Below are 12,987 nucleotides of genomic sequence, written 5' to 3'. Positions count from 1 at the left end.
AATTCATGTTATTCTCTTCATTCACGTTTTGCTGTTTTGCCTTTGGGTGATGATTTTACAAAAAAAAGTGATATTCATTTCATTGTATTTACTGATATGTAACATATTATGTTTCTCTGTGTCGTATTTGATCAGATGTGTCGTGGTCACCGCTCGTGAAAATGATTTTATTCAGAGTTTCCGAATCATGACAAAAGATAAAAGCAGTCACAAAGTGGTAATCTGCCTTTTTGTCCATATGAGACATGTTGTCACTTGCACATTGCACCAAGAGTAGGAAATGTAAAGATAGCGTCTTGAAATGTTGGGCTAGGTGCATGTAGAAAGTTTAAGAAATGTTGACCTCTGATTTGTAGAGTGCAGCCTTTATTATCAGATTGTTAGCAGTGTCACATGAATAAATTGTGTAAAATAATTAATTTAGCAATCGTTGTTGAGCAAGGAAGCTCAACAACCAAACTTAGCCACTTAGCTTATGTTAGCTAGAGCAAAATGTCAAAGTAATACAGATTCTGTCCAACTGTAAATAAAAGCAGTACATAGACACTGAAATTAACATTTTATTTAGCCTAACAAGCTTCAAATGCTACCTACCTATAGCCAGCTAACTAGCTAGAAGAACAAAAAGACTGTAGTCAATCTTGCCTAGAGCTTGAACTGGAGCTAGTTGCTAAATACTGCTAAACAACCCAGCAAGCTAATTAGATAGGTAGCATGTACAGCCATGCTAAGCGAAATGAAAGGTTATAGTTAATGTGCTATGTTTATTAAGAGCAGCAGCTTCTAGTTAATTTAATCAGAATGACTTGTTACTCTAGCTATCATGAGCTAACTGGCTAAATTTGGTAGCAGTTGTTGAGCTGAAAGGGCATTTTGAAGTAAGAATGTACATAATGAAATTGAATAAAACTTTAGTATGAAATGTATCATTATAATGAAGTTAAGCTTGAATAGATTTCTTAAATTATTTCACAATTTATTGGTTTATTGATTTAATTTACACAATGTATTCATATTTTTTTATTTCATAGTGTAGGGCCTACTGTTTATTTATTCAATATTGGCTCCATAGTTTATTTGCTATTTTTATTTTTAAAGGAAGGTGTTAGTGAATGTTTAAATGGTGCATGGATGAAGTAATAGAGTGAAGAGGTAACTATGTGCTGGGTAGAGTAATGTGAATAGTCTGGGTGGTTGTAGATGTTTGAGATGTGATCAGAGAGTAATACTGTATGTAGATTCATACTTTCATAAACATCTCTGGTGTGTGTACAAGATGCCACACCTCTGCATCTAGTCAATATCTTTTTGAATGTGGCAGGACTTGCACAAGAATGCTGTAAAATGTGTTAATGTTAGGAATGCTGAATGTCTGGTCAGAGTTGCGTCATATAAAGTTGTGCAGCGATGTTTTTATGTTTTCCTTTGTACCTTTTAGACGTCACAGGAAGAGTGTAAGTCACATTAAGTTCCTGAATATTGTGCTCATGATTTTTAACCACACCTACTTACTTTTCTCTAGAGCTGCAAAGCAAAGAAATGTTTTCTTTTCAATTTGACAAATAAAGTTTACATTTCATGCACAATAAAAAGCAAGCTTTCACATAGTGGGTATAAGTGCCAACTTGATTCAGTTGCAAACTGCTTGGGTGGATGAATTTGAAATCGTGCGGTGCTTAACATTAAGCAATGTCTAATGATGTTTGTGGTCATCAATCTTTATTTCAGATGGTCACTTTAAGGTTTTTGGCTTGATCACAGAATTTCTGACGTGTGTGCGTTTTTGCAGTACTGGACAAAGAGGCTATTTTGAGGTGTTGTGTTTCCACTGTAATCTGATCTGTGTTACTGTAGGTTTAACTGAAAAACATTCCTGTGGTGCAGTTTAAGTTTTGATTTACAATGGGAGGAGTTAAGGTATATACAGAGGCGTCAGACAGGACTTGAAAATTATAATGTGTTAGTATTATACAAATTATTTCAATGACTTTGAGGGTGGACAATTCTCCAAGTAGCAGAGATTTTCCCAAAATGCATCTGCAGGGTTTGAATTGAAACATAATTTTCAGCTGCTAACTGAATTCAATTGATTAATATCATAAAATGTGAACATTTGAACTATACATTTTAAAAATATTTTGATGTAAGTAATTTTGCAGAGATTATTCGTAGGCACTGAGAGTTGCCCTGTGTGTCTCTGCCTTAAGATTCAGCCAGTGGGATGTTTTCTCTCGTCTTCTGCTTGTTATTTTGTAATGTGCTTCAAACATGTAGAAAGTGACAGGTATTTTTTTCCCCCACATTGTTATTCCACTCCATTATGTTTGTCAGACTTATTGCTCTTTAACAAGTGTGATTATTTGGATTTACAGCTGTTAGATAATGTGCACACAGTTTAATTTGGTTTGAGTCAGTGAAGTGATCCAGTGCTGTCCCAGTGACAAAAAACTGATGTGGTGTTGGAGGATGTGACACTGTGCTTAATACAGAAAAGAGCGTCATAACATCCATTTCTACATTTTCCCATAGCTCATGAAATAACCCCGTTGGATGCCATTTGCCATTGTACCTCTACTCTCTAAATGTGAGGTACTTGTACCAGATTAATCTTGAAAATAATCATTAGTTGCGGCCGTCCATAACATACAAAAATAAAATGAGCTAAATTTATCAAGTAGTCCATTTATTAAGCTGAACTTGTCATTTAAATTGTAAAGTATCTATGCAAAACCCTGACTTAACAACAGACATTTAATCTGACTCTGGTGAAACCTGATGAACAGGTTTAAATCACCACAGAAATAAACTGTTGTGAAAGTGAAAGATTGCATTGTTAGGTTTCCTTGTGAGGAATGAGATCAAAGGAAACTAAACTGAAAGTGTATTAAAATAAACCTTAAAACACTGGTTTGAAAAACAAACCAGTGTTTTAAGGTTTATTATTCGTTGTTGAGAATAATAATTGGCAATGATAGTAAATTATTTGCATGAACTGTGACCAACATTTCATAGATCAAATCAAGCTCCCCACCCTTTACTGAAAATCTCTGTAAGCATTTCCAATAAAACGATACTGCCGCAGGAAAATATGTATTACTTTAGTTGGCATTCACAGTATGTTGTACATACCTGTCTGTAATTACACCCACGTACTGTGGGTTTGACATTTGGCTATATTAATCCAACCACCATTCAGGTTACAGCACATAGTTACCGATCACTACTACTGAATACATGACATGTGAGACTTCTGCATTATATGGAAAAAGTTGAGAACAATTTTAAATCTGCAAACATGTAGAAGTTTCAGTTAGACTATAAAGATACTATTTGACATTTTGGTACCAAACTTTTTGGTGACATTCTTGTGCTGTCAATCTGTATCTTGAGTGCCAAACTATATCAAGACGGAGAGAGTGGCAGCACTAAATCCAGCTCTTTTAATACATCAATGTATAATAGCCTACCTTACTCAGGGATGTGCACAGGTACGGGCTATTGTTGCCTGGGCAACAGCCAGTTGTCAGCCTGTGCCCCCAGTCTTGTGACTTTGTTGATATTCTCACACACTGAGCACCGCTAGAGACAGTTAAGAAGTAGAGAGTCTTTGGCACTGCATGTTAAAGACGGAAAGCCCTTCCACCTTCACGTGAGTTTTGGAAGTTATGGAGATAATGACAAATGTCTGTGAATAGTAAAAAAAAAAATGTACTCGGGCTTCAAATAATGTGCAGCTTGTAACATTTGCATCACATCGCGCAGCATTGACTTATATTAAAGTATCATGCTACATTACAAAGCTAATGAAGCCTATGATGTAGCAGCAGCAGGCTATTGTAGTTATACGTCTGTTACATTAGTGTGTGCTCTGTAGACAAGAGAGAGGCTCAGTGATGTGATGGTTTGGGCTCTTGAATCATGCTAGATTATACAGTACATTGTTTACATGTGCATGTCATATGTAACGTGACTTTTAAACCAACAAGCAGATGTAACGTAAGTGAAAGATAAAAGCTTATTTTGTTATGAGATGATAAATACAAATGTCCCAATTGGTTAATGTAATAAACTTTGTATTATTATATTTTCCTTCATAACAAAGACGACTGAAGGAGGGAGGGAGAGAGAGAGAGAGAGAAAAAAAAAAAGAGAATAAGGAGCCAGATAAAGAACTGCAACTTTGCAGAACTGGCTCAAAACTGCTAGCAGGCCAGCTGCAGGTGAAGCATTTGATCATTTTATTTTGATAATGTCAAACAAACATCCATATTAATTTAATGTGAAGGAGGCCTATTTTATCAGAAACATTGTTGTCTAAGTTGGAGTAGGCTAATAACTCATTAAAAACAAATGTTTAAATCAATAATAAATGCACAGGCCTATACATTGTATCTGTGCTGTGCAGCATAGCATTGTGAATTATTTATTATTTTATGTATGGGGCTAACTCCGAGATCTCCAGTTCACAGCACATTTGAGAACCTGGGGATCAAGTAAAATACTTTTACTAGCTGTTGTAAAATATGGGCTGGTAAGGCCAGATTACTGGTTCACATATAACATGTAATTGTTCTTTATACAATATATATACACATAAATGATTCATGGTGCCAAATCATACAAATCAACTAAATGCATCTCAACCAGAATCATTGAGTTAAGCCACAGTCTATTTTCTAGGTTAGAGCAATGGACCCTCCCTGCGCAGTGCTTCATTATTGTAACGGATGACGTGGAGGCCAAAACCCATCCGCTTATACCATGGCCACTTGCAATTATAAAAAAAATATAATGAATTCCTTTTACTTAAACAATTCATTTTTTTCTTGCTTTTCTGATTTCTGATTTCTTGATAACAGACCGCTGTTGCATAGCAGAGCGTTGCCATGGACGCAGTTCTGTTAACTCTGGAGGACAGCTAGAAGTCCGGATAATGTATCAGCTGTGGCAAAAAGTGGGGAAACGTGGAGCAACTTCTGTCCTCCAATTCAAGCAATGACAGCAGATCTGGTGAGCGCCTATCACCACATCTTTATATACGGTCTATGATCGCTACGCAGTAACAGCCGTAGGGACAACAAGGCTAATTAGTTAGCTTACATTGCAACTTGTTTAACGTTAACTTAGCTACCGGTGTGTCAACATGCAGCGGCTGTGTAAAAAGGAAATGAAATGAATGAGGACATAAACGTCCAGATAAATATTCCCAAAGAAGCCATTTACTGTGTCCCACTTCACTGTCAACAGAAATGTTCAGTTTAATGTGAAGTAGAGCAGCCGATAGCCCGCTAGCTCACTACAACGCTTCAGCTAATGTTGTGTCAATTGCTGCAGTGATTAAAACAGCAGCTGGGTCATTTGTCCACCACGACAGCACCCCATAAAATATACGGCTACTACCACAGCCCGTAAGGTGGTGCTGAGTAATAGACGAAGGGCTGCATTAAAAAGCTACAGAGTTTACATTGCCATGGACGCAGTATCCCAACCGTAGAGACGGAACGGACTATTTTCTCTAGTGGAAGCAATACAGTCGTATTTAAATCAATAAACTCCCATTTAAATAAATATTTTGTCAAGTTATTAGTCAAATTATTGATTTATTTGGTAAGTAGCCATGTAATAAGCGGGATAATGTAGAGCGAACAACCGCCTCGCTCTACATTATCCCTTACATATGCTTCTTGCGTTGCTAGGCAACATCAAGCTGAACAGGAAGAGGTTCACAAAGCTGAACCAGGTGTTTAACGTTTCTCCCCTGCATCTGTCCTTGATGGTTGCATGCTAGCTTTGTAGCATTTTGTGTGTGTCTATAGTCCAGATAACAGATTTTTCCTCATCAACTTTTCATCCATTAATGTACAGGAAACTGAAAGTCCGAGATGGCAAATGGACCAGCCTTGTCCACTGCTAGAAGTGGGGAAATGTTGGATGTTCTCAATGCAAATCAGTTTGAAGGAGAGTTCATTGATCCAAAAGTTGTTAAACAGGCAGAGGAAAACTTTTACAGAGGGGCCCCACCCAAATGGTTAAACTTTTACATTAGTGGAACTCTTTTCATCAAACGAGATGGATACGACAAACTTGTGGATCAAATTCAACAACAGAGGAAATTCCCCGGAATATCAACTGTTAAACTATTCCACCAGCCAGGTTGTGGGGGGACCACAATGGCAATGAAGGTGTTATGGGACTTGAGAAAAACCTTCAGATGTGCTGTTTTAACAGGCTCAACCTCAGACATCACAAATGTTGCGAAGGAGGTGGTCCACCTTTTCACAGCAGGCAGTCAACGTCACCAGAAAACTGTGCTGATGTTAGTGAATGATGAGCAGATTTTGGAAATTCTGCAAGACAACATTATGCTAAAGATTGCTGAGCAGCAGATAGTCACCCGTATGCCTGTGGTGATATTCCTTAACTGCGTTAGAAATGATGCCCTTCTACAAAACAGTGACCATGTCGTACTAAAACAAAAACTTTCTGACACAGAGAAGCAAAAATTTGATGAGAAAAAGAAAGAACTTTGTAGAAAGTATAATTACAAATGCAACCAATTCCATGGCTTTAACATAATGCAAACTAATTTCTCTCAAGCTTATGTCAAACAAGTATGCAAAGTATTCAGCACAGTCCGAAGTGCAAATAAACCAAAGAAAACCCAGCTTGCTGCCTTCATATCGCTGCTGAATGCCTATGTACCAGGCTCATATCTCCTGGAGTCTCAGTGCCTGGACTTCTTCAAACATGATGACTACATTCATGGAGACTTTTCACTGGAGGACAGAATGGAGCCCTTTAGCCATCTCATCATCACCTTCCAAGAAGCATCTGAAAAAAAAAGTCTGCATGGCTCACCCTATGATAGCAAAGTGTTGTACTGAATTGATGGTAGAGGCGGGCGTAGCCAGAAGTAACACAGCAAGAAACCTATTGAACACTTTGTGCAGAGATGAGGTTCCTGCATTTTTGGTTGGTTTTGTCAAAGACATGTTAACCAGGAGAAGACCAAAAATAGAAGAGAACCAAATCAATAGTACAGAGATGAAAGAGGAGCAAGAAAGATTTTCTCGACTGATTCTAGATATTCAAAGGACAGAGGATTATGTCCAGAGTGCATCTGTTTTAAAGATGGCATCAAAAAAGTTTGATCAAAATCCATTTTTTCCACAAGCACTTGCTCGTTTTTATTACACGGAACTAAAAGACTACAACCTGGCAGAAATGTGGGCAAAGAGAGCAAAGGAAAGAGATCCCCAAAGTTCATTTATTACTGACACACTGGGCCAAGTCCATAAGAACCACCTGAAGAACATAGAGCATCCTGCCAATCCAAGAGAAATTTTGCAACTGGCCGCAAAGGCCATTAAGGCTTTCAAAGATGAAGAACAACTTGCTGAAAATGAACGTGGGATAGAGATGAAAGGAGATGGCGAGACTAAAATCTCACATGTTTTTAACAACAGAGGGATGTTTGGTTATCTACAAGTTTGCAACCTTGTGTATGACCGACTTGTCAGTCAGAACGAAACTTGGAGAGAAGTTCTCACAAAGAAAGTGTCCTTGCAGTCTGTCCTGGGATCACTTGGAGACAACAAACTCTTCAGATTTAACCATCTAATAAACAGCCTAAGAGATGAGGTTGAGAGAAAATGTGCATTTTTTGATAAATATCTTACTTACTCAAAGCCTGACATGAAGAAAGATGATCCCTCATACATTTCTAGAGACACCTCAGACTGCTACAGGAAGTATGTCGGAGACTACCCACCAAAGCATTTCAAAGACAAAGGTGCTGATCTCATCCAGAAGCTTAAGCAAAACCGGGCAGACACATCTGCTGGAGTACTCTCATGTCTTGACAGAGAATGCGCTGAATCAGACCTTAAGGAAATAACTACATGGTGGGAAGAAATCTTTTCACAGAGAGATTCGGTCTCAGCTCTGGCCAACTACATCCTCAATCATATTGTGTTAAAAAATCTGAGAGCAATGTTTCCTTCTGATTGCAATGATTTAACTGTGTTTAAACCAAAAATGCCTCTGATCCCCGAAGATTCACCTGAGCTCCAGATGTTAACCCTCCTCCTGTGCTGGCCTTCAGACAGTAAAGAGAAATGTGTCCTTGACCTCAATGAATTAATTCTGCTTATGCACCACTCCTATGAACGTGCATATAAGATACACTTTCGATCAAGGTACCTCACCCCTCTGTTTTTCATTGGAAAAGGTCAAGATCTGAGCAGAATTGTTCACAGAAAGGTCCTCAAAGAAATGTTTCTTGAACAAAATGAGGAAACAATACAAGATTGGAGCAACAACTGGAGCAACGAGAAGATTTTCAAAGATCCGACGATCCAAGCACGCCTTCTCAAAGTTGAAGGGGTGGTACGAAACTACAGAGTCTATGCAAGAATTGATGGTAAAGAGATTGAGATGGATGCAAACCTCCGAAACAGCCTCTGGAGATCACGCCAAGTTTCCTTTTACATTGGATTTACCATCAGAGGTCCTGTAGCCTTTGCCATCCAGACAAAACCTGCAGAAAAGGGTAAGAATTGTTATATAGGCTACTATAATTTAAGCATAATGAAATACCCACCTGGCAGAAATTTCTAAAATAGTTCCAGGCTTAATTGTTTAATTATTTTAAGTATTGTTGCTGTTGCTCTGTGATTGGACTAGTTGTGTTATCTTCTGCTCTGTTCTGGAAGACAATACAGAATAGTTATGTATATTTTCAGTTACACATTAGAAAGTAATAAAAGGTCGGGGCACTGTTTTTGCAGGGACACATTTCTGTAGAATTTTTTTAAATGTTATTTTTTATTGCTGTATGCACCACTAATGGCATCCCATCCCATTGTACTGTGTGGCAGTACAATCCTCAGCGATGGCTAGCTCAGAACCCAAGGAAATAAAACCACAACTCTCTCCATGGACGGATAAAAATCGAGGTAAGTAATGTGCAAAAATAGAAATTAGGATTGAGCAATGATAAAATTACTTTACATAGTGGCCTCGAGAACCATTGCCACCCTCAAATTTTTGTCAGTTCCTTGATTTACAATTTTAACATATTTTTTTTATTTATTTTTTTATACTTTTTTCTTCCTGCCTCAGGTCATTTCGTAGATCTCCATCAGACAGATCTGATTAACAGAGTGATTGATACAGAAGGCATCCTGTTGAAGCTCAAGAATAGGGGGTTGATCTCAAATGAGAACTATGAGGCTGTGAGAGCTTTAAAATCCAGAAAAGACCAGATGAGTGGCATTATTCAGAGTTTGACTTCCAGCACAATGGGCAAAGACGCTCTCTGTGACATCCTTAGAAGGATGAAGAGTATGAGGCCTCTCATCAATGAGCTTGAGGGATCTGATTGAAGGAGCAAAATGTAAAAGTAGAAATATGTGTTTCTGACATTAAGTGGGCTTTTGACACAATAGTTGCTGGACACAATGTTATCAATTAAATCCAGCGCCCTATACTAGTCATCAGGAAAGCACTTTTAGTGATAAACCTATTTGTGTCTGCTGTGAAAAGGAATGCTCCAGGTCATTTATATCAGCTGATCGCACATCAGACACTTCAGATGAAAAGAGCAATGAAATTAAGCTCCTAAACCTGTAATCATTTACATAGCATCTGTTTAAGCATTTTGTTATTGGATTTATGACATTTGAAAATACAAGGCCTCTTAAAGCTACTAAAGAAGCAACATGAAATATTTGTATTACCAGTCTTTTCATTACTTTCTTCCATGTAAATATTAATGTTTTACATCAAGCAAGATAAAAGGTAAAAAGGTAATTTTAATGTTCAACCTAATTTTAAAAGACTCAGATTATGTTGTTTAAATGTGTTTTAAAAGGCTGTTTAAATTGTAGGCTATGTGACAGTTCTGACTCCGGATTTCCACTGGATACAGAACTAGGGTTGGGCATCGAGAACCGATTCCTACTCGGAATCGTTTTCAAAAATTACGGTTCCAGTAGAATTGTTTCTTTATTGGAATCGTTTGGAATCGTTTGGAGGATTTGGTTTCAAATCTGATCATAGGTTCCAAATTTAATATGCGCAAGTTTTGGTTTCCGTAGCGACCAGGCGGTTGTTGTGTTGTAGCCGTGCAGCACAGTAAGCAGAGCTCTAGTGTGGCTTTATTTTACATTGAAAAAGCTGTAAAACTGCAAACCACCATTGAATCAAAATAAAACTTTCCTCTCATTTGTGAAAATAGGCACGTGACCTGTTTCAACTCCACCCCTCAAAGAATCAGAATCGAGAATCGATAAGAACCGGAATCGAAAGGAAGAATCGGAATTGGAATTAGAATCGTTAAAATCCAAACGATGCCCAACCCTATGCAGAACGGCTGCAGACCGGCTCCGTTGCGTGTCTGCTGTGTCCGTCAATACCCACCTGGTCCGGATTTGATGCGGCACGGCTGCGGCCATAACTGACAGCTGTAGTCACGAGGACCCACAAGTTCTCTTGAATTCACGTAGAATAGAACCACAAAACCAACAACATTTTGTTTCCATCCAGAGGAGTAGAGGGGAAACGACTCTGTGCTGTGTTTTCAAGGTGTAGTGCAGGGAAATATGATCCGCCGTGAGCATGGTGTATTTTATTTAGAAAATTAACCAGATGTTTATTTTGTTTCTGTGCTCGACTTCCTGTCCCGCACTATCTGCCGTGTGCTGAATTGAATTGTTGCGGAGCTCTCCAGCGTCCGGCAAAAATAGAAGCTCTGCATATCTGGAGGGCTGCGGACCGCCGGAGCTGTGCCGGAGTCGGAACGCAGCAGTTAGCTAAGCTAGCATTAGCTCCATAAACTGTTTAAAATGCTGACTCCCTGACTTGTTCTTAGAATGAAAGTCTTGTAAAAGTTGTTGCAGTGTAAAGCTAGCTGAGTGTAAATGCACAACTTCCACATTTTCAAATATAGAAACTTCAATCAAACATCAACACATTCAGCTAAATAAGGACATATAACTGTGATCATTCAACTCCTTTGAAAACTCCGTAATCTTCAATGTTATTTTCACGGCAAAATGTCCCCAACCAAATAAATGGACGGAATGTTTAGAATTAAAACATTCTCACACTTTTCCATGCATTTTGAACACTTATCTACTTCATACTTTAAGCTAGAAACTCAAATGCTCCTCATCTTTCATACATTCTGGCTATTATTCCACATTAAAACCTTTCAAAATATTTAACTCCCTTGAACCTTAGTAAAATTATCTTCTTAGTTTTTTGGAGGAGGAATGTTTAGAGTTAAAGTGTGTGACATCCCAATTCAAATGAAGAGGTGTTGTAAAATTGTCTTTAAAAATATCTTGAACTTATTCTCTTTCACACAATTTTCACTCTTCATAACATAATAATAACTTCAAAATATAGGAATATGTGTGGCAATCCATGCAAAGTAACTATGGAAGCAAACAGATGTATACATTTGTCACTGTGAGCCTGACATTATTGCTACGGATATGCTGCCCTGACTCACATGGAAACTAAAACCAAAAGTTTCTGGAGGAAAGCCAGTGCAAGTTCTCGAACCTGCTTACATTCTCACGTTTGACACCACTAATATCAAATTTACATCAAATTTCTATGAATTGAACTCTTCCAATTCTTCATACGTCTTTAACTGCTTACACATAGCCAGCAGCATGAGATGAGCTAATTAGTGCGTTAGGTATGACCAATCAATAACTTAACACAACATACATGTATTATTTCAATTGTTTTCTATTTGTAATGTTTTGAGAAATTCAGACATCATCCATGTTTTAAACCAAATCTGAAATATATACAATGGTTAATCAACCATGTCATATGCCATCTTAAAATGTATACATTTTCATTGTTTACTGCATATGAGGCAGTGCCGTTAAGCACTATTTTTCAAATTTTCAAATTTTCAGAGACATCCAGATTGTATAACATATTGCTTTCATACTGAAGAAGTGCTACAAAATGGGTTGTACTATTTCCTTATGTTGTCATAAGCCATACATTGTTACATATACTGTATCATGAATAGCACAATATGTATTGTCTTCTGAAACAGCACTTCAGGGTTTGGACTGAACTTGAACCTGTAGTTAACACAGTCTATGGGGTAATCTTTTTTTCCTTAAAATATTTTAATTCAGAACCAATCTTTAGTGCAATTAAAGTGCATTTCTGTCAGAGCAAATTTCAAGGCAGCTTTATTTTGAGGCTATCAAACATTTTTTCTAAAATCCACAAAAATGGTTGCAAATTGCGTGGCTGCAATAGGCCCAACAACAGCAAAAGTAAGTATTTCAGTGTGTAGTTAAACAAAAACTATTTGTCTTCCTTTTCACTCCTTAACTTCCAGTCTGACACAGGTTGCTTTGAATACAGCATGTCTGCCCTCCGCTGGGTTTATAACGAAAAGGTCAGCTTCAAATACCAGTTCTGCTCATGGAAGGAACTCAGGGAGAGGCCTTCTTGCATGGATTAAGACGGATGCTGTTGTTTAATGTTGTTGAAATTGTATGTGATGTTTTTTAAGCCAAAACCTTGGCAGAGCTCTATGTAAGGCGTCAAAAGATTTGAGTATAAAGAAAAACCAATCTCTTTTGATGTAATATGCCTGACTAAAGACTTGTATGATTAATGAAGAAATTGAAGGTTGGTTTGTTTATTTATATATAGTTTGCCATAAAAACATTATACTACAATGTTGTAAAAAATGTCATATAAAAAGTCCTAATATATATTTTCATTAAAAATGTCAGAAAAATATCATGAGATCCAATTAGATCAGATAAGATTCAACTTTATTGTCATTAAACAGAGTACATACTGAGATAACTGAAAGCAGTTTTGCCTCTAACCATAAGTGCAAAAAACAGTATGTGCAGAGTAATGTAGAGTATACAGAATAACATCAAATAAATAAAATATGGACAAAACAGAAAGGGGTATTAAAACACTAGATAA

General features: G+C 37.5%; 1 protein-coding gene across 1 annotated transcript; it reads left to right on the top strand.

Annotated features, from left to right (window-relative positions):
- The first annotated feature begins 6,857 nt into the window (after positions 1 to 6,857).
- On the top strand, positions 6,858 to 9,736 carry LOC114545919 (sterile alpha motif domain-containing protein 9-like). Its single transcript, XM_028564523.1, has 3 exons — positions 6,858 to 8,551; positions 8,880 to 8,957; positions 9,124 to 9,736. Exons 1-3 carry the CDS (start codon positions 6,862 to 6,864, stop codon positions 9,384 to 9,386), a joined length of 2,031 nt encoding a protein of 676 aa, XP_028420324.1. The 5' UTR covers positions 6,858 to 6,861; the 3' UTR covers positions 9,387 to 9,736.
- Positions 9,737 to 12,987: the final 3,251 nt, after the last annotated feature.

This window comes from Perca flavescens, chromosome 19 (genome assembly GCF_004354835.1).
Source record: "Perca flavescens isolate YP-PL-M2 chromosome 19, PFLA_1.0, whole genome shotgun sequence".
NCBI lineage: Eukaryota > Metazoa > Chordata > Actinopteri > Perciformes > Percidae > Perca > Perca flavescens.
The sequence above is the reverse complement of the archived record's forward strand: the minus strand, read 5'-3'. Positions and strand labels throughout refer to the sequence as shown.